At 33.8% G+C, this 26353-nt stretch overlaps 1 protein-coding gene across 2 annotated transcripts; it reads right to left on the bottom strand.

Annotated features, from left to right (window-relative positions):
* Positions 1 to 14937: 14937 nt before the first annotated feature.
* Positions 14938 to 25370, bottom strand: LOC149814616 (putative phospholipid-transporting ATPase 9). Of its 2 annotated transcripts, none has more exons than XM_089988392.1 (11): positions 24354 to 25370; positions 22441 to 23792; positions 22244 to 22354; positions 21793 to 22069; positions 21615 to 21703; positions 21399 to 21507; positions 17151 to 17360; positions 16934 to 17059; positions 16637 to 16735; positions 16360 to 16551; positions 14938 to 15874 (listed from the first exon to the last, which is right to left on the bottom strand). In XM_089988392.1, the coding sequence occupies exons 1-11, from the start codon at positions 24747 to 24749 to the stop codon at positions 15236 to 15238; spliced, it is 3600 nt and encodes a 1199-aa protein (XP_089844518.1). In that variant the 5' UTR covers positions 24750 to 25370; the 3' UTR covers positions 14938 to 15235. The 2 variants fall into 2 exon arrangements, with proteins under 2 accessions (XP_089844518.1, XP_089844517.1); XM_089988391.1 differs by having other exon boundaries at positions 21399 to 21516.
* Between the last annotated feature and the right edge of the window lie 983 nt (positions 25371 to 26353).

Below are 26353 nucleotides of genomic sequence, written 5' to 3' on the forward strand. Positions count from 1 at the left end.
TTGTTAGAGGAGTTGACACTTGCTTTTCTTTTTTACTTGGACTTGAAGCGCAATTTAAAATTCTTCAGAAGTCGACACTAGCTTCTCAAAAGTCTACTCTTTTTCATTTATTTTTTGAATTTCTATGAAACTCCCTCACTAATTTTGGAAATCTTTTTGGCACTTCTTTGGAGGAATTTCTTCACTTAAATTCAATCTCTTAAGCTATAAAAATGAGTCTAAAATGCCTGCACACTTGATATTTAAACATTACTCCTTGGACAGTTTTGTATTCATCAAAATCATACTTAGGAGCTTAACAATCTTCCCCTTTTTTATGATAACAAAACTCTCCACTATAATTTTGAGAATAAAAAAATATGCACTTGTAAGCATAGATAAACTCAATTATAAGCACTTGATATGAAAAAAAATTCTTATCTTTTCATATACACATTTTCTTCAAGTTTTATCACAATCATTTGATTAAATTCATTCTTTCCAGCATGCATTTGATTGTGAAAGAAGTTCTTTTCTTTTCAAATCATTTCAATACATATTTTGATATTTACAGTCATTTCAATTTAATATGTATTGATTCGATTTATTTATTTTTATCAACATATATTTCATCAAGTATTTGATACAAAAATTCTTTTCAATACACACTTCATTTCCACATTTCATAGAGTGAGTTTACATTTTTCATAATTTGGTTTTCATACATCATTAATTGAACTCACACATTTGAAGGATTTGTGCATATGATTCATAAATTTAAGATCTAGATTTCATCAAATGATATATACTCACAATTCATCAAGAAATATACATTTGATTTTATCCTTATCACATTTTTAATTTTTAAATGAGCACATATGATTTTCAATCATTTATTTCAAAAAAAAATGTATTTGATTTTCAATGAGCACAAAATGAATCCTTCAATTGATTCAATCACTTTTTCAAAGAACACATATGATTCTCAATCATATTCATTTGATTCGGTTGATTTTTAATAAACACACGAACACATTTATTATCTTTCACCATATTGATCAAAAGCATATTACATATTTCAATATATCAAAAATGATTGTATTTAACACATTCATATACAATCAAGTTTTACCAGTTCTCCTCCTTTTTCATTTCAATACATGATTTCTTCATTTGATACAAGAAGCATTGTATTTTACCATTCATAATCATTGCACTTCACTATTCATATCAACATTATCTAAAATGATTATAAACACAAACCATTCAAAATCATATCATTTTCTCATCAAATTCATTCATTTTCTTTCCATTTTTGACATCATCATAAAATATATCAAATAAGCACACTCATAAAGATATGCATAATAAGCACAATAACATAAAAATTTCATATGATAAATACATTTGAAAGGAAAAATGATGTCATTTGATTAGTCAACAAAATGTATATGTCACTAAATATACATAGAATGAGTATATGACTTTACACTATATCCAGACAAAATATAATCCTATGTCTATGATGACATCTATGATTATCCTAGGAGGGTAGGAAACATCACTCTAATGCATCAATCTTGCTCTCCATATCAAAGAGATGGTCAAACTACTCAACCAATAGTTGTCTTATATTTGCACAATCAGTCCTGACAGATCGTATCTCCTTAAGGATTTGCTGACAAATCTAACAATGCTCCTTTTGAGACTGTGCCTAATATGATGATGATGGTCCAAACCCTAATGTAGAAGCAACAGGAGCTTCCTCTGGCTCTGAAGAAGCATCTTCCTACTCAACACATGCCTGCTTCTTTAGAACCCATTGATGATAAACATAGGTATAGTCCATCCTATGCAGGGTTCTCTGATAAAAGACATATGTCTTCCCTAACTCCTTGGCTATCCCTCCTATGAATGAAACTTCATAAAATTCTAGAATCCTAGTGATCAGTGAACCATATGGCAAAGGCCCTTTATGCTTGAACACATTCTTCATATATTGAATGATGAATTCAGGAAGATTTACATGATGGCCTTTGAGGATGCAATACATAAACATCAATTGAATGCTTGAAACACCTCCTAACTTGCCACAAATGAGAAGGAGAATAGTGACAATGATGTAGTGGACTAGACAATGTTCCAATTTAAACTTTGTAGCCACTAGTGTTTTATTTCCTATAGCATTCGGGTTTTCAATGACAAACCTCATAACTTTTCCTACATTTTGAAAGAAATTCTCCATATTGTCAATTTCCCTATTGAGAATGTAAAGAATGGCAAGCTAAATTTTTTTATTCACCAAAAAGTTCTTTTCTTTCATGAATGTGGAGAATCCATCGCTTGATTCTTTCATGTTTGCATAGAAATGCTTAGTCAATGTAGGATAAGTTGGTTCTTTGATTGATAACAACTCAATCCATCTCATAGCATTAAATTTTTCTGGAGGAGAAATAAACAAATCATCCATGAAGTCAAAATTAATTCTATTATTGTTTAGAGTCCTTCGATATCCAATGATTTCTTTCAATCTTTTCTGAAACTCTTTTCCTCAAAAATATTTTGCATCGAATTCCAATGGATGAGTTGCAGGATCTCTAAAATATTTTGATCAATGGTCTCTTTCTCTTGGATTAGCTGGACATTCATAGGCTTCATCCACTCTCTTTGTATGCTTCTCTCTTCGATCAGATGAAGATTTACCCATTTTGTTCTTGTTGGCGATCAACTTTTGCCACATTTTTTAATGTTTGAACAATTGTTCCGTTGGAATCCTCTTTTGCACAATAATGTGCTTTTCTCGATCATGATTTGCGGTATAAAAATTCATAACCTTTGATTTTTCATGTGAGGAGAGAAAATTGAGAAAGAATGAAGAATGGAAACCGAAAAGCACAAATGAGTCAAAATTTTGCCCTAAACTCACACACACACACACACACACACACACATATATATATATATATATATATGGTTAACACAGGGGTCAACACTCATGAAAGAGGAGTCAACATTTGTGTTTAATCGTGAAGCACATATGACATAAAGGGTCAACACTCAATGTGTAGGAGTCGACATTTGTTCTTTTTCAAGAAGAAAAAGTCGACACTCGAATATATGAGTCGACACCTAATGAAAACATAAAATCGACTCGAAATGGATGAGTTGACACTGGAATTGAAGGAGTCAACATTCATTTTTAACACAAACAAGGAATAAGTCGACACTTTAGGATAAGGAGTCAACATTTTTTGAAATATTTATCGATTTAATAAGAAAAAGTCAACACTAGAATTGAAAGAGTCAACACTTAATGATCAAAATTCAAAAATTTGATTTTTTTAGGAATTCAATAAGGGGGTCGACGTTTCGATAAGGGAATCGACTTGTGCACACTTGAGTGATGATTTTCAAGCATATTCACAATGAAATTTGATGAATTTTAAGATGATTTGAGATTTTCCTATCATCCTTGATTGGATTTCTTTTTTTATCATTTGTTTTGGAGAAATTTTTAAGCAAATCAAACTCAAATACATGAATTCATAATCAAGCAACTTAGAGACATTCTTTTTCATTTGAGATCAATGAATGTAAGAAATCATATTGAGAATCAATGAGAATTGCGTATTCCAAGATCCCTTTTAATATTTGTGAATCTTTCTTCATTTAATGATTTTGTAAGTATATCCGCTATTTGCTTATTTGTATCCACAAATCTTAGTTTTATATCTCTTTTGCTCACATGATCTCTAATGAAATGATGTTTCACTTCAATATGTTTGGATCTAGAGTATTGAATTTGATTATTTGAAAGATTTATAACACTTGTATTGTCACAAAAAAGTGAAATATCATCAAGTTTAACTCCAAAATCATGTAGTTATTGCTACATATTCTAATTTGGCTGTAGATAATGCCACAAAATGTTGTTTCTTGAAAGATCAAGAAATCAAATATCCTCCTAAAATTTGGCATGTTATACTTATGCTTTTCTTATCAATTTTGCATCCGGCATAATCCGCATTCGAGCATGCATTAACTCACAAGGATAACCTTTGGGATACCAAAGACCCAAGTCTAAAGTGTTCAAGAGGTATCTAAATATTCTTTTAACAACATTTATATGTGATTCTTTAGAATTATTTTAATATCTTGCACATAAGCACATACTAAACAATATGTCTGGTGTACTAGTTGTTAAATATAATAAAGATCCAATTATTCCTCTATAAAGCTTAGGATCAATAGATTTTCTTTTCTCATCACTTTCTAATTTGATTAAAGTGGACATGGGAGTAGGACTTTCTTTTGAATTTTGTATTCCATATTTCTTAAGTAACTCCTTTGTTTACTTTGTTTGACAAATAAAAATTTCTTCTCTACTTTGCTTGATATATAGACTTAGAAAGAAATTGAGTTCACCTATCATACTCATTTCAAATTCTTCTTGCATTAATTTGGAGAATTCCTTGCCCATTGTTTCATTTGTAGATCCAAATATGATGTCATTAACATATATTTGAACTATCAAGATGCCAACATCATTTCTTTTAATAATGAGTGTAGTATCAACTTGGCCTTTTGAAAATCCTTGATTTATCAAGAAAATACTAAGCCTTTCATACCAAGCACGAGGTGCTTGCATCAAACCATAAAGAGTTTTCTTCAATTTAAAAACATGTTTTAGAAAATGAAGATCTTCAAACCTAGGTGGTTGTTTAACATACACCTCTTCTTTGATAATTCCATTTAAAAATGCACTTTTGACATCCATTTGAAATAATTTGAAATCTAGAATGCATGCAAATGCTAACAATATTCTAATAGCATCTAATATAGCAATCAAAGCATAAGTTTTATCAAAATATATTTTTTATTCTTGGCTATATCCTTGTGCAACTATTCTAGCCTTATTTCTTATATTTTTTTTGGATTTATCAAGTTTATTTCTAAAAACTCATTTTGTTCCAATAATATTTGTATATTTGTCTTAGAAAAAAACTCCAAACATCATTTCTACCAAATTGATTTATCTCTTCTTGCATTGCTAATATCCAGAAATCATCATTGAGAGCAACATCAATTGATTTGGGTTCAATTTGTGAAACAAACCCTAGAAATTTGCATACATTAGCTAATCATTGATGAATTCTAACTCCTTCATTTGGATCTCCAAGAATGTTCTTTTTTGGGTGATCCTTTGCATATTTTCATTTCTTAGGAAGATCACTATGTTGAGTTACATTTTTTTGTAAGTCTTTCAAAGGAGGATTTAATTCACATTCATTATGAATTGTGTTTTCTTCCTTTCCAATGTTTTAAAAAATTCCTATGTCTTCATCAACAATATTCTCACTTGATGAAGCATTTGATTCATCAAATATAACATGTATAGATTCTTCAACAACAAGAGTTCTTTTGTTGACGACTCTATAAGCTTTTAAGGTTAAGGAATATCAAAAAAATATTTCTTCATCACTGTTTGTGTCAAATTTATCCAAATTTTCTTTGCCATTATTCAATACAAAATATTTACATACAAATGGCTTAAAATAAGAAATATTTGGTTTCCTACCCTTGTAAAGCTCATATGGAGTTTTGTTGATGATAGGTTTAATCATAGCCCTATTCAAGATGTAATAAGATGTATTTAGAGCCTCTCCCAAAAAATATCGTGGAAGATTGTTCTCACAAAGCATTGTTCTTGTCATTTCTTTCAACATTCTGTTTTTCTTCTCAACAACTCCATTTTGTTGAGGGTTTCTAAGGGCTGAGAAGTTATGTGAGAATCCATTTTCATCACAAAATTTAGAAAACTTTAAGTTTTTGAATTCTCTACCATGATCACTTCTCAAATTTGTAATTTAATATCCTTTTTGTAATTGGACATGCTTGCAAAATTTAATAAATTCATTTAAAACATCACTTTTGCTTGCAAGAAAGATAACCTATGTAAATCTAAAGAAATCATCTATGATTACAAATCCAAATCATTTTCCTCCAAAACGGCTAGTTTGAGTAGGTCCAAAGAGACCTATATGAATAAGTTCTAGTGGTCAAGAGGTGGAGACAATGTTTTTGTATTAAAAGATGATTTTACACATTTACCTTTAGCAAAAGCATCATATACTTTATCTAGTTCGACTTTTAGCTTAGGCAAACCATTTACAAGATCATGCTTAAATAATTTACAAATTACACTAGAGCTAGCATGACCTAATCTTCTATGCCATAGCCAACATTCATCAATATCATTAGATATAAAACAGACATTTTTATCATGCAATTTATCTAGTTTAAGCACTTATACATTTCTTACACGTTTTTCATAAAATTTCACAATGTTAAAAGATTTGTCAATTAATTTGCATTATGGATCATTAAAATGTATTCCGTGTCTTTTATCACATAATTGGCTAATGCTAAGAAGATTATGTTTTAACCCATCTAGAAAGAACACATTTTTGATAAGTGCAAAGCTTTCATTACCAATAGTTTTTACCCCAATGATCTTTCCTCTCTCATTGTCTCCATAGATGACGATTTCACCATCTTGCATTATGAGAGAGTTAAAGTAGGACTTGTCTCTGGTCATATGCCTTGAACACGCGCTATCTAATATCCAAGCATCCTCATCATTCTTGGCTCCAAGGCATACCTACAAGAAATACAAGTTTATGTAGATGATTTTGGTACCCAAATTTTCTTGGGTTTGTGAGTGTTAGTACAAAATATAATTTGATCCTTAGGGATTCATATAAGCTTTGTTTTGTTCTCATTCTTTCTAAACTGACATGTTTTAAATGCATAACCTTTTTTGCCACAAAAATTGCATGTAATAGATTGAAAACTAGTTGGTTTGGACTTTATAAGGAAGGTTGTTAAAAATTTATTTTTATAACCATATCCTAAACCTTCTCTTCTAAATGCTCCTACTTGGGAGCCAAGTATAGCATTCAAATTTTTACGTTCATCAACAAAATTTGCAAGAGATGCATTTAAATCAATAATTTTGTTTTCAAGTATTTTTCTTTCAATGCAAAATTTACCTTTTTCTTTTGACAAATCTTCTATTCTCTTTTGCAAGCTATCATTTTGATTTGTCAAATACTCAATTTCCTTCTTTAGACTTTTGTTTTGTTTTTGAGACAAAATAATTTTTTTTAACAATTCATCGAAGATCTTATTGAGTTTAGCGAAATAAAATGAATCATGATCAAATTTACCTCCTCGTGGTTGTCTATATTGGCTATAAAACACAAGTTTTCATTCTCTTGATCGCTTTCTTCGGATGAAGACTCACCTTCATCACTCCATGTCGCCATCATTACTTTCTTTGCTTTCTTATTTTCTTTGATTTTCTCATTCTTTTGTAATGAGGGGCATTCCATCCTTATGTGTTACAATTTTTTGCATTCGAAGCAAATTACTTCTTTGGGTTGCTCTTGTCTTGGTGAAAACATCTTTGTGAATCTTTTTTCATTTGTTTTTTCTCTCTTTTAATGTCTAAGGAATTTCTTGAACTTCCTTAACATCATTGCAAGTTCTTCGTCTTCACTTTGATCTTCTTTGCTACTGACTCATTTTGGGTTCAGAACTTTGCCTTTAAGAAAAAAGTCTTTTTTCTCCTTCGCTTTGACCTCTTTATCGTCTTTTTTAAAATAAATTTTATGGGTCATTAGAGAACCCATGAGTTCATCAATAGAAATTGTGTTGAGGTCCTTTACTTTCTCAATTGTCTTTACTTTAAGACTCTAAGCTTTGAGAAGAGACCAGAGTACTTTGCTCACGATTTTCGACAACGAGTACTCATTTTCAAGTGCCATGAGTCCGTTAATGATATTGGTGAATCTTGTAAACATATCTGTGATTGACTCTTTGGTCCTCATTGTGAAGAGCTCATAATCGTGCACCAACATATTTATCTTTGATTGAGTACTGCCCTCATAGGTGATTTCAAGTTTTTTTCAACTTTCCTTGGCACTCCTACAAGTAGAGACAGTTAAATTCATTGGCATCTAATGCACAAAATAATAAATTCATGGCTTTGGTATTGAGGGTGAGTTTCTTGAAATCAGATTTGGTCCATTTTGATTCATCCTCTTCACTAGGTATCAATGGACCATCTTTCACGATTTTTCACACATCGTAGTCAATGGATTGAATAAAAATATTCATTCGAACTTTTCAATAATTGTAGTTTGATCCATTGAATAGCGAAGGTCGGATAGAGGAGGCTCTTTCTCCTAAAGGGGTTCCTACAATGTTTTTCATTTTGATCTAATTCTTCAAACTGTTAGGTTCTTAACAAAGAAACCTAGCTCTGATACCAATTATTGAGTCCCTAAATGACAAAACACCTAAGAGGGGGTGAATTTGGTGTTTAAAATTTTTCGTGATGCACAACCATAATGCTAGAAAAGCAAGGAGAAACAATGAATAATACACAAGAATTTACAGAAATTCGGCCCAACCCGATCTACATCCTCTTGGCTTCCCGCAGAATCTACTAGCTTAACAGTTTTAGTAACCAACCACTAGCTTCACTGTGCTAACAACCAATATAAATAGCTTCACAGTGCTAGTAACCAAACTACTAACTTCACGGTGCTAGCAACCACTTGTTTCACACTCATTCTGAAACTCACAACGTGAACCTCCTTGTTTCACTCAAGGTCAACCTTAAAGCTTTTACAAATAAGAAGATTCATTTTTTTCTATACAAGTTTTGCTGAAAGCAAATCCTAAGAGAGAAATTCAATAACCCAAAGTAAGAATAACATAAATAATCCAACAAGAACGAGTAAAGCAAATGGAGTTGCTTATTGGAGATCGTTGAAACTCTTGAACGTTTAAATGTGCTTCTCTTTTAAGATTTTCTTGATAGATTTTTAATATGCTCTTGTTCATCGATCAAATAAGTTGTTCTTCACCTTCTTCTTATAGTTCTTCTTTAAAAAAGGATGTTGGAGAGTCGTTAGATTTGAAAATGTGACTGTTGACAATGGCTAGAAGTCCATTGAAAACTTTCGGCTACCACATGAGTCAACATCTGAATCTCGAGTGTCGACACCTATGTGTCTTGGTGAGAACTTGCTTCAAGACTTTTACATTCAGGAGTCAATTCTTTATGTCTTAGAAATTTAAGCTGCATTTGATTTGTCCAAGAGTCGACACTGCCTTTTTAGGAGTCGACACTTTTGTACTTTGTTCTTACTTTGCATTCAGTTTTGAGTGGTAAACACCTTGTCTAAGGGATCAACACTTTCCTTTAACGTACAACTCAATTTTTATTATCCTCAGAAGTCGACACCTTGTTAGAGAAGTCAACAATTGCTTTTCTTCTTTACTTGAACTTAAAGTGCAGTTTGAAATTCTTCAAGAGTCGACACTAGCTTCTCAGGAGTCGACTCTTTTTCATTTAGTTCTTGAATTTCTATGAAACTCCCTCACTGATTTTGGCAATCTTTTTTGCACTTCTTGGTTGGAATTTCTTCACTTAAATTCAGTCTCTCAAGATATAAAGATGAGTTTAAAATGTTTGCACACTTGAGATTTAAACATTATTTCTTAGATAGTTTTGTATTCATCAAAATCATACTTAAGAGCTCAACAATATTGAAGGTAAAAAATGCAATTAAAGTTCACAAAACCTTAAAATAAGCCAAAAAACATTGAATTTTGGTACGCGACTCATGATATGAAATGACTTGGTCAAAATTTATATGTCTACATATGCCCTTCTTTGTTGTTAAGCATGCAAAGCTCGGTCGATAATCAAGAAGTAGACACACTAGATAAAAAGGAGCAAAACCGATAAGCTCTGGCAAAGTTTTTTGAGAAAGAGATATTGACAAAGACAAAGACATAGATGACTTGATGGCGCAAGGTAAAAGCTAAAGACATGTACATGGCTTAACACAGGGGCTCCATGTTTTACTTGTCATATGGGCATAGAGATCTGGCCAACCATAGTTGGACTGTAGACTAAGCTGGTACCTTGTTTTACATGAGGGCTTTCCTTTGAACTCGATGATGTGAGCAAGAAGTCTTGTTGAACGATATCAAACAAAGATAAAATAAGTGTCTTGTCACTTGAGATCACACGGAAGATGACTGGTGATTTTTCCAAAGGCAAAGACTCTTTTTGAAAAGACAAAGACAAGCTTTTGGGAAAAAATCATTAAAAAAAAACTTGTTTTTGAGATATTTTTGGACTTTTTGAAAAATATGGAAGAGCGCCTCCTCAAGGATGCATCTCATAGGACAACAGATGAGGTTTAGGATGATTTATGTGCTCATCAAATGGGTTTCAGATTACTTCATCAGTCTGTGGGACATCCTATGGACCTAATATTCATTTGTTTATAAGATTATCCTAAGATAAGATTGGGTAGGAGCTTTTCCTAATGGTACATGGGACAATTGGGTTCCTAAGAACTATTTCAGTTGTAAAAAAATTTGCTAGTAACATGTAGAAAAATGCATATGGCGTGATGATGCATGATAAAATGCTTTGATTTTACCTATTTTGATCAAAATGATCCTGAAGCAAGTTCTTAAGATAATTTTTCTGACTCATGAAAGATAAACTTGAGAAAAACAATGCAAAAGTTGCATGGAATTAGCTTGATTGAAGTCAATATTGGCATCTTGAACGAAAAAGGATTATGCTGACAGAATGCATTTTTCAGGCATTCCTCACTCCCTGACTTAATGATCATTCGTTCAAGGTGGGATGGTCTTGTGGACAACTAATCATCAGTCTCAATATAAAGAAGAAAACTTGTTTTATATTAGGGTCTTCACAGCGTAATGAGTAGCCATGCAAAGTGGGAGGTCTTGCTGACGACTAACCATCAGTCTCAAGATGAAACAAGCAAGACAAAATGTAGTAAGTGAAAGACATTTTTAAAAGATTGACTAAAAATGACACTTCTTGTAAAAGGCTATGACAATGATCCATGCATTATGAAAAACCCATTTTGGATAAAATCAATAAAAGATTGAAGAAAATTTGTCAAAACAAATCTAATTGTAAGATCACCTTATAGACCTTTGTAGGTCAAATGAAATGACATAAATGAATGACTGCAATGTAAATGTTATTGATGAGATAATCAAACCATGATGTTAAAGAACTTTATGACAAACAAATGACAAGACAAAGATGATATTTATGAATGATAATGGTGCATGACATAATACTTAGTATCATGGCAAGACTTATGAAATGCAATGTGCATGATAACCTAAGTTTAAAAATGATACTTTATTTTTTTTTCAAAAAGAAAAAGGAATTGCCCCTTGCTAAAATTGTTTAGAATAAATTTTGAAAAAAAAAAATTCACCTAACTGGATGCTTGCCATGAAAAGTATTGCAAACATGAGAAGAGTGTGTGCAACTTGCATTACTCAATAGCAATTTGATTCTTTGCCAACGTTGATTTGATTTCACTTTTCAGTTTTTTTTCCTAATTAAAGTCATCATAAAATAAACAAGCTCACTCTTCTTTACTAGAATTAATCTTATGCTTGACCCTCAATTTTCAAAGTGACTAGACATACCAGCACATGTATAAGCTCATGCTTCAAAGATTGAGATTTTAGAAACTTTCAAATGAGCAAGACTCCTTGGCCATGTAGGCCTGAAAATGAGAGCTCCAAGCACATAAAAGCCTAAGACTTTTCATTCTAATGCACTTTAACCTCTTCACTCCAAGGCTTGCATCAAATTGATCCATATTGAATATTTTCAAGTTCCCAATCATTTTTTAATGACTGTGAAGGAAACAAATAGGACATGGGTTATTGAACTTTGGATAATGAGGTTAAATGGTGATAATGATAGTAAGGGATGGAATGATAATGTTTTTTTTAGGTAAATGAACTTTTTTTTTGAACTTTGGGTACCACGAAGCTCAAAAGGGTTGACAAAAAAAGTTGGACACAACATTCTTGATAGTAAAGCTCAAAGAAAATCCAATAGGTTAAAGAATCCTGGGCATCTTTTATTCTAGATATTCGATTGCAGAGAAAGCACTGAATTTTTTGGAGCTTTCTCATATTTTTCTTTTTTTAATAATATTTTTTATGAGAACTTTTTTTTATGCTCTTCTTCATAAAAATAAAGAAAATACCCCAGGATAAGGTCTGAAGGGATAAATTTTGCTTTGTGCAATGATATGACCAACTTAGTCATTTTCAAAGATGTTGAAAACAAAACTTATGAGCAAAATGTACCAGTGAATAAGATGAATAAGTCCACATGACCGACCAAAGGATGGGATGAGAAGTAAAGACTAAACAAAAGGTAGTCTTGACATCTTTCAACTTGAAGAGTTTTTCCTCTATGTGGATTATCATGGTCTTAAATCATAGAATATGAGACTGTACAACCCCTGTATGATTCATCCTTTTCTATTTTCAGGCTTCATAAAGAGATTTATCCTTCTATTTCACTGCAAGCTTCTACATTTTATGTTGCCTTCTCATAAAAGGCTTTATCTTTCAAGTTTCCTTGTCACAATAATAAAAAACAAACAAACATTACTAATGATGCAAGGAGTGAGATGAAGTGCATGTGAACTTCTCATAAATGCAACAATTTATTAGAAATATTCATTCAAATAACAACTTTTTGCAACAAAGAGACAATCCTTTTGAAAATTTTAAAATTCTTTTATTTTTTGAGATTTTCAAATTTTTTCATTTTTTTTGGATTTTGATTTTCTATTTTTTTAAAAAAATTAAATAAATAATTAGACAACTTATTCATATTCTCAAAAGATATGAAAATGGACACATGAATTTGGACTGCAAAAGGTAGAAAGCAAACCTGATCCAGATGCTACAATTTTATCTCTTGTGACTTTGATTTGATATAGAGAACATGGTATGCTTTGGATTTGACCAAGTGATAGATTGCAGGTGCTCTGAGAATAGGTCCATGACATTTTTCTCTTAACTCATATTCTGATTTTGTTATTCTCATTTCCAACCTCGATCTTTCAAGAGAATGGCAGTATGTGAATGGCAGATGATATTGATCTTCCACCATATTAAAAATATTCGTTGACCTTTTGGCTCTCTTGACCCAGCATAGATTTGCTTTGTATAGTACAGTGAAGTTATGATTAAAGGAGGTTCACATAAGTTATATTAGAAGGCTTTGTACAAACCATAAAAGACAATGTGTGAATATACATTTAAGTAAGGGTTACAGAAAGGAAAAAGGAGATTCACATGGTATCCAATGACTTTTATATAAATATGTGGTTTTACTAAGGTATTTGTGAAGTTACGATAAGAAGGTTCATAGAACTTGTTTTTTGCGCGCTTTGTGAAGACAACAAAAAAATAAGTGTAAACATAGATTTAAGTGATGGTTAAAGAAAGGTGGAAGGAGGTTCGCACAGTTTCTCGCAACGTTGGTATAAAATATGTAATTTTATTAAGGTATTTACGGTTTTACGATTAACAAAGAAGACCACATAAATAACATAATTGTTTGTGTGCTTCTTGAGGACCTCAAAAAAATATGTGTAAATATACATTTAAGTGATGTTTTTCCTTAGCCGACGGGCAGAATGATATATCGCGCAAACTTTATGATGTTCGCTTGTGCGAAAGGTAAAAAGGTCTTAAAAAATTGCTTATTTTTATTTTGGACAATGGTCAAATTTCATAAAATTTAGGGCATTTGGAGAAACACATCATATTTGTCGTATAATACGGATATTTTTTATTAGGGTTTTTCTTTGATTTTTTAGGGCTTTGAATCACATATCTTTAATTAGGGCTTTTTTTATTTGATTAGGTTTTTTTTCTTTAATTGAGACTTTGAATCAAATTTCTTAAATTAGGGTTTTTTATAGTTAATTTGATTAGGGTTTTTTCTTTTGATTTTCTTTTATTAGAGCTTTGAATCAAATTTCTTTAAATAGGGTTTTTATAGTTAATTTAATTAAAAAATTTCTTGTATTTGATTAGTGTTGTTTTTCTTTGATTTTCTCTTATTAGGGTTTGAATTAGGATTTTTTATATTTTTATTATAATTTATTTATGGCTTTTTTATTTTATAGATTATTTATAGTTTACTTTTCTTTTAGTTTAAGATTTTTTGGTTTATTTATGATTTATTTTCTTAGAGTTTAGTGTTTTATAATTTATTTATGATTTATTTATAGTTTTTGCATTTGTCTATAAAAAATTATAAACTCATTTTTTTCTCAAATTACCCAAAAATTAAACATTTTATTTCATACTTGAATCCAGTTTGAAGCATATCAATTCTTATTTTTTCCCAAATTACCTAAATTTTAAACATTTTTTAGTTTTTAGATTCAATATGAGATCTACATCCAAAGTTAAAATTCATAATAATAAACATGTTAAAACACTCGTATCATTTGGCGGATCGAGACATATAATTCAAAACGAAGTTATCCAACCCATTATCCATGTGTGTTCAAGCTGTCAGCATAACATAAAACAAATGTTGGACTTTGGAACACAGCTTCCATCTTGGATGGAGTACAGTTGTTACAGAACAGACAGAACACAGGTTCTGTCTGTTTTATTATTTCGTCCAATCTTGGACAAGCCATCAAACGTAATAGTTACAATGGATGTATGATATACAATCCTTCCAAAGTACATCTTATTAATAACTCAATAGTTGTAATGCATGTATACGTTATCACCCTCTCCAAGTACATCTGATTAATAACACCACCAACCAACCCCTCTCTATCTCTCTCTATCTCTAGGCAAAGCTTGTCTAGAAGCCACCTCTCAACAGAATCAAACTACCAACATTTGACAGTCTAGACAAAAAAGCAAGTCACCTTCTCCCTGTGCACTCTGACATAATATAAACATTATCACATCGGTTCAACTTAAGGCTAATATCCTTGATGCTCCTGATACGGTTCCCAAGATGCGCCATGCACCTGCAACTGTATGAAATTTTATTTCATGAATACAAAAACTTACAAGGTGGGGGGATTTGCTACACGCCCACTTGAAAAAAAGGTGCATCCCAATTAAAAGGGCGCAACCAAAAAATTTTCCTCTGCTCGTTTACAATATCCGAGAGTTGATGGCTTTGCTCTTTAAGTTGCTCTGCGTCTTATGACAGTTTTGAATCCAGCACTTCAAGGACCAATGGCAGCATCATGTAGATGCTGAAGAGCTCAAAAGCCGAGCGAACTGCTTATGAAATGTATAGGGTACATGATAGCCATGATCTTCAAGTGATCGTTTCCTCTTGTGAAGCTTCTTTTTTGCCATTGGCTTTTGCTTCTCGTCGTGCACTGAAACCAACTATATTTAACTGGGCAGAGCTCGATCTCACCATCTCACAATATTCAGGATCATCACATTTGCTTTCCACTCTTATCCGTTGAATTATTTCATGGTACATGGGGAAGAATTTCATCTGCACGGATGAATATGCAACATATGGAATGAGAGCAGAGACAACTATAAAGACGGTAACAAGCCAGAAAGAAGGTGCAGGCCCACAAGCTTCGATGAAAACTTTGTATGCAGTAGTAGAAAATGTTGGTGTCACTGAACCATAGGCCAGAAGGAAAAGATACCATATCCCGATACTTCCCCATATAAACAGATGCTGTATCCATGTGAAGTAGCTCACTGCAAGTGCCATTTGACAGTTCACAATCCATACTATGCATGTGTACATAATTGTTCCAAGGATTTCCCTGCCCACAACTTCACCACCTTTACGAAAAGCCTGAAATCTCAAGGCATTTGTTAACAAAAAGAAGACAATCATGGCACTGCAAACACCATTTAGCATCCAGCTGAGTATCCGAAGCCAACTGAACAGGACATTCTGGACCCCCTCTTGGTATAACAATGGAAACTGCATGCAAAATAGCCATGAAAAAGTTGAGTAATAATACTCAATACTAGATGGATTAGGATTAAAAGTTCTATCCAATTCAACAATGTAGTTGAGAATGTATTGACATTCCAGCTGTCAAGAATTGGAGATATAATACCATGTCATCCTAGATAAGGAAGCAGCACCCATATAAAAGAGAGCAACAAAAGCATTTGCTGGGTAGACAAGAATAAAGGAGAATTTTGATTGACTGCGACATGCTCTGAGCGAACAAGGAATCATATATCACTTGTATCTCAGCAAAATTGATTTTATATTACTAAAATTAGCCCACATTTTTAAACCAGGCACTCACATCATGTTCACCATCCGATGAGATGTAGAAAACAGTCTTTTGCACATTGCAACTTTATCTAGGAATACCTTTAACCATAGATTTTTCCAAGATAAAACTCATGGTATTGTTTCATAAAAATTAAATTTAACCCGAGTCATTGACTTACCAGGAGACAAAATCGTGCTGAAACATCTTGATCAAAAACACCCAAGGCAATCACAGGAAGTGATGTGAAGAAGACATTGTAAAGCGACAAATACCAATCATTATAGGCAGCTTGGCCTGAGAATGATGCAAAAGCCTCGTACAGAAAAAGCGTGAAACCAAATGCAATGTTCTTATAAAAGAAGTAGCATATCTGCAAAGCATCATCAACAACATATTATTACAGAAACTCAAGGTGTTAGAATGTTTCAGGAGTTTAAATCTGTAAATGGATGTACCATTGAAGAGATCCTCCTGTAGCACCAATGCCCATGGACCAGCAGTAAACGCTCCAGAAAACGAAACTGGGCAATAGCTATATCACTGGACATCACTGCCTGATATTTTGAAGCAGCACATATGATCAAAGAACGAAAAAGAGGACAGAAAAAGAAAGGAAACCAAGGTAGATACTTAATGGGAAATAAACAAAGCAGTGGATGAAAGGAAAGATGCAAAGAATAGTAGATGTTCACAGCTTGGATCAAAGTGATGCACTCTGGACACGAAGAGTGGAAAACTATAGTACAACCTACCTGCATTCCTTCAATACCGCTAATCCCAATCCCGATGTCTGCTTCTTGGAGCATGCCCACATCATTGGCTCCATCACCAATGGCTAATGTTGTCTTGTCTGTTCCTTCTTTGACCAGCCTTGTGACCTGAATAATTTTTATACTCAATTTAGGTTTCTGAGTCATAAACTATTGATAAGATATAGCATAACATAATGATTTGAGAAAAACCACTAACAAGTGCTTTCTGTTTGGGGGATGAACGACAGCAAATAACTGATGCACAGCTTATTGCGAGCTCAAGAAATTCATTTTTGACGTCTTCATCAAGAGCAAATGCCAATGACTTTCCATCAATTATCAACGCAAATGCATCTGTGCTTTCCGCCAAAGAAACCAACTGAGATTTCCCTGCATTTATCTGTTGGACTATGCTTGCCTTTGATGCCTGACAAAATCATCCAAATTGATGAGTTAAAAGCTGTGGCTAACAATAGAACCACAAAACCTATGTCACCTGGGTACAGGTGCGGGTAACAGGTGCGGAGGGTACGATACGGCAATTCCAAAAAATGTGGGTACGGGGACACGGCTAAATATATACTGAAAAACATATATTATATATTGGAAAAAATATATAATATAATATAGGATATGGAAAATGCCGTGTCTAGGTAACAGTACCCATGTCGACATCGCGGTAACATGGCACAAAACTGATCTCATCCAAGGATTTGCATCAAAAACAAGATTCTGTTGCTAAAGAGGGATGGCCCAGAGACTGAAAGTCTAAGAATCATACTTATCAAGAGAAACAAAGTCAAATGGAAATGCTAGTAAACAAAAAACAATGTCCATAAAGGTCAAATTCAGTATCTTCAAATTACTGTTATAAAAAAAAATGGTCAAATTACTGTTATAAGTGTGAAGCTTTCAAACTGTGGCAAAACGCCCCACAGAAGCATACATGGTCAAACTGTCATACACACCTCAACCGCTCGACAGATGTTTTCTGATAGGAAGTAATGATCGTACTATGAAACAAGGCCATGGTATACTTCATATCTCTAAAGCTGTCAAAAATGAACAGATGTTTTCCAATAGAAAGTAATTATTACCATAGTTTAAAAACTTGCCGGGTCAACCCAGTGACTCAGTTGACTCGGCCCGGATGACCCAGAATGAGTACAAACTACAAACTCGTTTTGTACAAAACTCGGCCAAGTCACCGAGTTATGGGCGAGTCATGCATATATATACATATATAATATATTTTATATATAATTACATATACTATATGAAATATAATATAAATATATGTATATTATATATAAAATATGGTTATACATATATTAATAAAATTATATATTAAATATCATACAATGCATATTATATATAAAATATTGATAAAATACTATAAAATATACATAGTATATACATATATGCACATATTTTATATAAAATATAAAGTTAACATGACCCGGCCGAGTCACCGAGTTGACCCAGCCAAGTCACGGGTCACGCAAGGATGAGCCGAGTGACGAGTCAATGAGTTTTAAAACCATGATTATTACATTAGGAAATAAGGTCATCTTATACTTTGCATCTTTGTAGCTGTCAAAAATGAGTTAAATGAGTTCTTAACCATAAGGCAAACTAATGTTGACTTTTTACAAATAATACAATGAGATCCAAATATTATTGGGTTTAAAGTTTAAACCACTGTTAGCAAAAGGTCCATTGTCAATTACTATACATGGTAAAATCAATGCTTCAGCTTGGAACTAGGCCCAGCCTAGCATTTGGACATCAACCCAAATCATCAAACTAGCAGTCCATAAGAGGCAGTATTAGAAGCACCAAATTTTCTAGTTTTAGTAGTCTATCTGGATATTTAGATTATTTGTCCAATTTCTTCATTATAATATTATCTTATGTTAGTTCAAGATCAATGATTGTGAATTGTGATGTACACTTCTTTTGTTAAATAGGTTTTCTGTTAGTTTGTACCAAGTCTCCATCCAGCAAAAGCCTGATTTAATAGTATCTACATTCGTATAGGTTATCCACCGTGTTTGTGCCTTCACAAACATCCTTTCACCTTCAGGATATGTTCTTTTGGATTTCCATGGTGATTTTGTCCATCTTGCTTATGGTAGCATAATACACACACATATATGTGTGTGTGCATATAAATATAAATAAATAAATTATATATATATATATCTATCTATCTATCTATATATATATATATATTCTTGTGTTCCAAAGCCACCAGTAGCAAACTTCTTTTTTTCTTTTTACTTTTTTTGCAGAGCTAGCCCTTCAGATATGATACTACATGTTTGGTTCAGTAGGGCCCTTGGACATGTTTTCCTGATGTGTAAGTCGGATTTCTCAGGGGTTGAAATATCAATGTCCTACAATATACCAAATTTTCACTCCCTAACAAAACCATATTTTTACATCGAAAAAATATGATCCAAGGGTTGATTATATATATATATATATATATATATATATATATATATATATATAGAGAGAGAGAGAGAGAGAGAGAGAGAGTAGGGCGTAGCTGCTGAATCAATAGCTGCTTAACCGCAGCTTAATCGCGCTGACCGTCCATCACGCACATTGATGGATGGTCAGCACACAAAAAACAGAAAAAATTTGTTAAAACACCCCAAAACATAGCGGCGCTTTTGAAGAGCCGCTAAAGGTCCCAGTTCTGCTGGAACCTTTAGCGGCACTAAAAAGTGCCACTAAAGGGTCGAGGGATGCACACAACATTAGAAATTTCTAATGCCATGTGTGTCCCTTTGGGGCTTTAGCAGCGCTTTTGAAGCACCGCTAATGGCCTTTTTGGCCTCTTTTTGCACATTTATCCCGTTTTTGCGTAAAAAAAGATGGACGCTCAACAACATCAAGTAGGTGTTCAAGCACCTGTTGATTCAGCAGCTATGCTCTACTCTCTCTCTCTCTCTCTCTCTCTCTATATATATATATATATATAGGAAAAACATTTGGTAATGATGTCATTATGTACAAACGCCTCTGGATCTCCATGCTAAATTGTTTTTATCCAATCTGACCTCATGGATAGAATCAACATGTTCAAAATAGTGGGAACCAGTCAACCAGCTTTTAGATCATGTTTGTTTGACCAAAAAACATGATGTTATGACCTGGGAAAGTATCATGCATTGTAGGCCAGAAGATTCAAGAGCTGATTCCCACAAAGTAAAACACGTAGATCACATTTGTAATGTTAGTTTCATGAAAAACAACCAAAAACTGAAAATAAAAAAAGAGGTGTTTGCACCTCATGTCACCATTACCAAATGTTACTGCATATATATATATATATATATATATATATATATATATATATATATAGAGAGAGAGAGAGAGAGAGAGAGAGACATATTGGTTCCTCCCACCGTCCATATGGTGTGAACGGTGCAGATTTTCAATGTTATAAGTCATGTTTTGCATATCAGACTTTACAGATGTGTTCAGCATGAATTATTTGCTAGGAATCAGCTGCTGGATTGTGTTTTTCTGATAAAAAAAATACAATTTTATGAGCTTTAAAATTTACAAAAATTTGGATCATTGACTTTTTAAATCTTATAAAAACCTACTCACATGTCATATTTGGGTGATCTAAAAGTGGATTCTTGCTAAACAAACCATGTAGATCACATATGTAAGATCAGATTAGAAAAAAAACTAAAAAAGGAAAAAATTGGGAAATCAAAACTGCCCATTCCAAGGAACCAAACGTTATATATATATATATATATATATATATATATATATATATATATATATATATATATATATATATATATATATATATATATATATATATACATACATACATACGAGTAATGGGTCCGTGATAAATGAAATATGCTAAATGAAACGTGCTAAATGAGTTTTTCAGGTTCTTTTTGTTTTATTTTTAAATTCTGACCATTCAGATGTGATCTATGTACTTGATTTTATAGGGATCAGCTCTTGAAGTGTTCGATTCCGACACATGGGTGAGTTTTTACAACGTTCAAAAAATCAACGGTCCAAAATCTTTGTAAATTTTCGAGGCTCCAAATATCATTTTTTTCATCGAAAACACATGATCCAGGTGTGGATTCCTCATAAATTGACCATGCCCAACACATTTATAGGGTCGGAACTGCGAAAAAAATACCGGAAGAACAGAAAAACCCATTTAGCATGTTTCATTTAGCATATTTCATTTAGCACATACCCATTACTCTCTCTCTCTCTCTATATATATATAGCCTCTGTACTCATCAACTCTATATGCCAAGAACCAGTTTAATCTTACTAAAGACATTTGAAATTTCGAGGATATTTCATAACATGGAAAATGATAGAATAAGTTGATAATTTTTTCATTGATTGAAGAGGATAACATCATTAGTTTCCAAAATCATGATGGGAATCTGCAACTATTTACCTTTGCAATTGCATCTTTGTCTCCCTGTTTCTCCAACACTTTGATATCAGATGTATCCAAAGTGAGGATTATCTGCACCATTCCTTGTCTGAGCAGGCTACATGCAAAGCTGCAAATACTTCTCAAGTAAAAAAATGTCCATGTAAATATGAAAAAGCATGCCATATGTACATCACAGCAAAAACCGTTTAAGATAATTATACATAGAAAATATACCCAATATTGATTGCAGTTTCCATCTTGTCTCCAGTCAAAATCCATATTTTAATTCCTGCTTGAGCTAGCTTGTCAATGCATTCAGGAACCTGTAATAAAACAGAAAAAAATAGATATATGTCAAAGGTAAAAGTAGAAATGACATGCCTAAATGCACTTCTCAGAGTCAGTTACTGACCCCCTTCTGCAGTTTGTCCTCCACAGCGGTTGCACCAAGAAGAATCAAATCCCTCTCTATCTTATCAGCCACTTCATCGACTCTTTCATCTCGATCTAAACTTACTGAATTCTTAGCTTGAAGAAATTCTTCACTGAAATTCTTGTAGTCTTCTTCATCAAGTTCACGATATGCAACAACCAGAGTTCTCAAGCCAGCATCAGCATATTCATTGATGTGCTCCCTCGTTTTCTCCTCAAATTCCCTCCCATTTTTTGCAAGCCTTTCAAACATGACACTGATCATGAAAATTTGAACAGATCAGATCAATTATCGTAAAGAAACAAGAAGTCAAACTTTCAAGCACCTATGGACACTCTTCTACCAACCAAACATTTTCACATAAAATAATGGTAATCAAATATTTCTTAAATTGTAACTGGTTTTCATGACTGACTGTCATGCCACAAACCTGTCAGCACCCTTAGAGAGAAGAAATATTTGATTTTCCTCATTTTCAACTATCACAGACATTCGCTTCCGAGAGCTGTTAAACTCTATAACGTTCAACAATTTATATGACCTGCAGAAAAGAAACTCAATCATCAACACAAGAATGCAAAAAGGAAGCAGATTAAAAGAAAGAAAAACAGGCATCCCAGTTCTGACCTTTCAACTTTATTTCTACATATAGGATCCAACTCATACAATGAAATGGTCGTCTGTGTCCTTTTGAAAAACTCAAAGCCCAACTCTCTTGCAGCAATGACAAAGGCAGCCTCATCTGGTGATTCAGCTTCATAAGAAATCTTTCCAGACTCTTCATCAACTTCAGGAATAGCAGTTTGACATATGGCCAATACACGAAAGAACTTCTGAAGGACATCTGAATGTGGCTCATTGACCCAGTCACCATTCATAATGCGTTCATCATTAAAATTGAAGCCTTTAGCTGATGATTTTGTATCCACACTGTCATCATCTCCAGTTTCTGATGATGATATCTCTTGGGCAAGGGGTGATCCTTTTCTCTTAGCCATCGCTCTCTCAACCTCTGTTATGCCACGCCCATAAGCCACACCAGCTACAGAACACTTCAAGAACTCCATGGAGTTGCATGTGAGAGTACCTGTCTTGTCAGAGAGTATGGTGTCAACTTGACCAAGTTCTTCATTCAAATTTGATGTTCGAGCATGTGCAGGCCTGTCATAATCTTCATAGTACATTTTTTGGTCTTGGTTGATGAAAATGCTTTGGAGTACTTTAACAATTTCTATGGACACATAGAGGGATATGGGGATGAAGTAGCTGTATAACATCAATGCCGTGAGGAAATGGAAAGTAGCTGCTAATCCTGCCCTTTTAGGATCAAAGAATACAGTTGTATCATCTGGTCTGAGGTACCATCTCTTCATTTTCCCATTTTTGATATCCTGACTGGTCCAGATGCCAAAAAAGACAGATCCAATAGCAGAGATCACAACTAACATGGAAAACAGAAAATAAATAATTTTATCCATTTTCCTTTCAATTTTACTCCTCTTGGAAGGTGGATCAGTAGAGTTCTGAATAACCTTGGTGTCATGTCCAGTGAAGATAACAACACCATAGATGTAGTCAGTGTTACGGAGCTTTGAATCCCTAAGAAGAATTTGCTGGGGTGAAAGAGGGTTCTGCTCATCCCCATAATACATGCTCCCCACAAAAGAGTAGAGGTGTGCATTTGGGTCTTCACACCTGATCACTGCCCTGAACTGCTGGAAGCTAGATTCACTATGCAATTTAGAAGTTACTTCTAGTGCCTGTTTCAACTTCAAATTTGTCTCGCCATCAAGATTCATCGTCTCTACGTAACATATTGCATCATCATAACTGGATGAAAGCAACAGGAGATCAGCTGGAAAGAAATCGTCCTTCTCCACCTTCACAACATCTCCAACCTTCAATTTTTTCCATCCAGTATACTCAAAACTTCCATCTCCTTGGTGCACCTTTACCTTCCGATTGTTGACTTCAACATCCTGCAACACTTCCAGGCATTAAACATCACATATTGGTACCACAGATAATTGTCCAGCCACACAAGTTCTTCAAACGGTGAAGGTCAAATACTATATAGCCATTGCCAAGAACTTTCGAAAGGTCCAAGAAGGATGCTCTCAAGAATGAAAGGAAGGAACAAAGGACCAGCAAAACAGGATTCCTTTCTAACCTAATAAATTACAGAACAGATGCATACATACTGAACATGCCTATTTTGTCATACATCAACTAACCCTGTGAATTTAATATCTGAAACACTTGTTTCCAATCTAAGAACTAAATCATATTATAACTAAAAACGCTCGGCTGAAGGTGATATCTATTAAATACAAAACTTCTGCAAGAACACCCTACCATGACACTAATTTTTAGCATTAATTAATCAAAACACACACACACACACACACACACACAGAGAGAGAGAGAGAAGAAGAAGATTGTTTTAGTGAAAACAAAACTAGCTGACAACACTGCAGAATCGTTCGATTCGGCGAATACTAAAGCAGAAACAAAAAAAAAAAGTTTCATATAACATGTACCAGTTTGAATCTCCTCCAATCTTCCACAGCTTCCTTAAGCATGGTGACCCCAATAACAAAAAACAGAGGCAACAGAGCACTGACAGCACTGTAAGGTGCCAATGGAGTGAACGCCAAGCAGCCAGCAAGAAGAAAATAGATGTTTGCCACCCTCCTGAATTGCTCAAACAATGACTTGGGTATGAACGTAGCCAACGTATACTTGGTGGTAGACACATAATTGGCAGCGTAATTGCGTTGAGCAGCTTCAGAACAGTCAGGATCGTTACAGAACACCACTCTCGAGAAACCAGGCCCCCCAATCTCTGAATGGTCGCTCCTCAGAGACGATTTGCCGCAGGCAAATGAGTAGATCTTGCTAAAATCCACCCTTTTCCGACCATCCCTGCGACCCATCTCTTCAGATTCACAACACCCACTACTAAAAAAGGAAGGGAAATTGCTGATGCTATGATTGCTATCTCAATAAAACTTGTTGAAGCACTACTGGTGTGCCTACCCAACAACCACTTTTGCACAAAAAACGGAAAAAATTATAGAAACTCAACCAAGGTAAACCTGAAAAGGAGAGTTGTGTTGTGATAGGAGGAGGATGCTTCATGAGGTCACATTAACGGGAGTTGTTTGGTGGGTCGTATTTCTCTCAGCATGGGGCAAGAAAAGGGTGAAGGAAATAGAAACAAGTAGGGAGTCTGAGTGACTTCTTAGGGTTTAGGTGTGGATTTTGATGCAAGGAAATCAAAATCCCAACTACCCTTCTTCTCATCTACATCCCTCTCTCCCCTCAACCTCATACCGCTAGCAATAAATGAAAACTCATTTAATAAAAAAAATATTAAAGACGATGGGAGTAGATGAAGTACATTCCTAGAAGGGTAGTTAGTCAATGAAATCACGAGATCAATATCACCAAAAAAATAAGAAAATAAACAAAAAAAAGAGAGAATCTCTCTCTCTCTCTCTCTCTCTCTCTCTCTCTCTCTCGGACTAAGAACATTAAGAAAGGCTCTCTCTCTCTGGAAGGCACGTGAATTTGGATAAAAACGATTAAAATATTGTAGACATCCTTAACTTTGGTGAGTAAGACAACACTAATATCGATTAGGAGACATTGAGACGAGTCATAAACGAGAAAATAGCATGCAAACGCATTCGTTTTGGTAGGTTTCGACTTTCGTGACGAAAACGAACCGTTGGTAGCAGTGGTTCTCGTTTCCGTTTGAGATTGAATAATAATGGATAAAAATTGGAGAAGGCTAGTGTTTTGGAGGTCGAGATTGGTTGGTCAAAACTACTTTCTCAGGGTGGGACTCACAGTACGTCACTTTCTTTAATCATAGAAAATTCCTCAAAGTTGCAGCGCTTTGTCTTTTTTTTTTTTTTATTTAAATTTATAACCAGAAGAAACCGCATCCGGCACTAAGACCTGATTGCCCTGGCTCAGCCTGTCGTGTCGGCAGAGCTTAAGACCCCTGCCCTCAACACCTATGTTACGCATTGACTTGCACAGGGAGATGATGCTCATGAGAATAGAACCTTGACTGCTTGTCTAGCAACTAGGCCCCACCCCACTACCCAACTCCCTTGGGGCATAGAGCTTTGTCCTTTACTATTATGCTTTTGGAAAGTTACTATTTCACTGTTTAACTCTAGAACCAGCTTGGTCTCATCTTATTTTGTAGTGAGGGCGGTTTATTTCATGCAGTTTTCATGAGAAAGTTCTAAGTTGGCATCTTTTTTTCCACTTTAAATGAAATAAACATTTAAGGAGCCACTAGAATGTGAGAACTGCCTTGGCTAAGAGATTTTTCATGATTTGTTTTATTTTTTTCACTTAAGTATGACCACAAGGATGTGATCTACATATTTGATTTTATAAGAACCAGCTCTTGAATCATTAGATTATGAGGCATAAATAAGATTTTTTAAGACTTGAAAATCAATGGCGCATAACTTTCATAAACATTCAAGCATCTAAAAATCATATGTTTTCATGGAAA

Source organism: Nuphar pumila, chromosome 15, assembly GCF_984573655.1.
Source record: "Nuphar pumila chromosome 15, dmNupPumi1.hap1.1, whole genome shotgun sequence".
Taxonomy (NCBI): domain Eukaryota; kingdom Viridiplantae; phylum Streptophyta; class Magnoliopsida; order Nymphaeales; family Nymphaeaceae; genus Nuphar; species Nuphar pumila.

Excerpts from the sequence above, each read along its gene's own strand:
- LOC149814616 (XM_089988391.1), bottom strand. The coding sequence starts at position 24,749 with ATGGGTCGCAGGGATGGTCGGAAAAGGGTGGATTTTAGCAAGATCTAC. Across the intron at positions 21,704-21,792 it reads AGGACAAACTGCAGAAGGGG|GTTCCTGAATGCATTGACAA; the intron begins GTCAGTAACTGA and ends GTTTTATTACAG. Across the intron at positions 15,875-16,359 it reads CAGCACGATTTTGTCTCCTG|TTTCCATTGTTATACCAAGA; the intron begins GTAAGTCAATGA and ends TTTTGCATGCAG.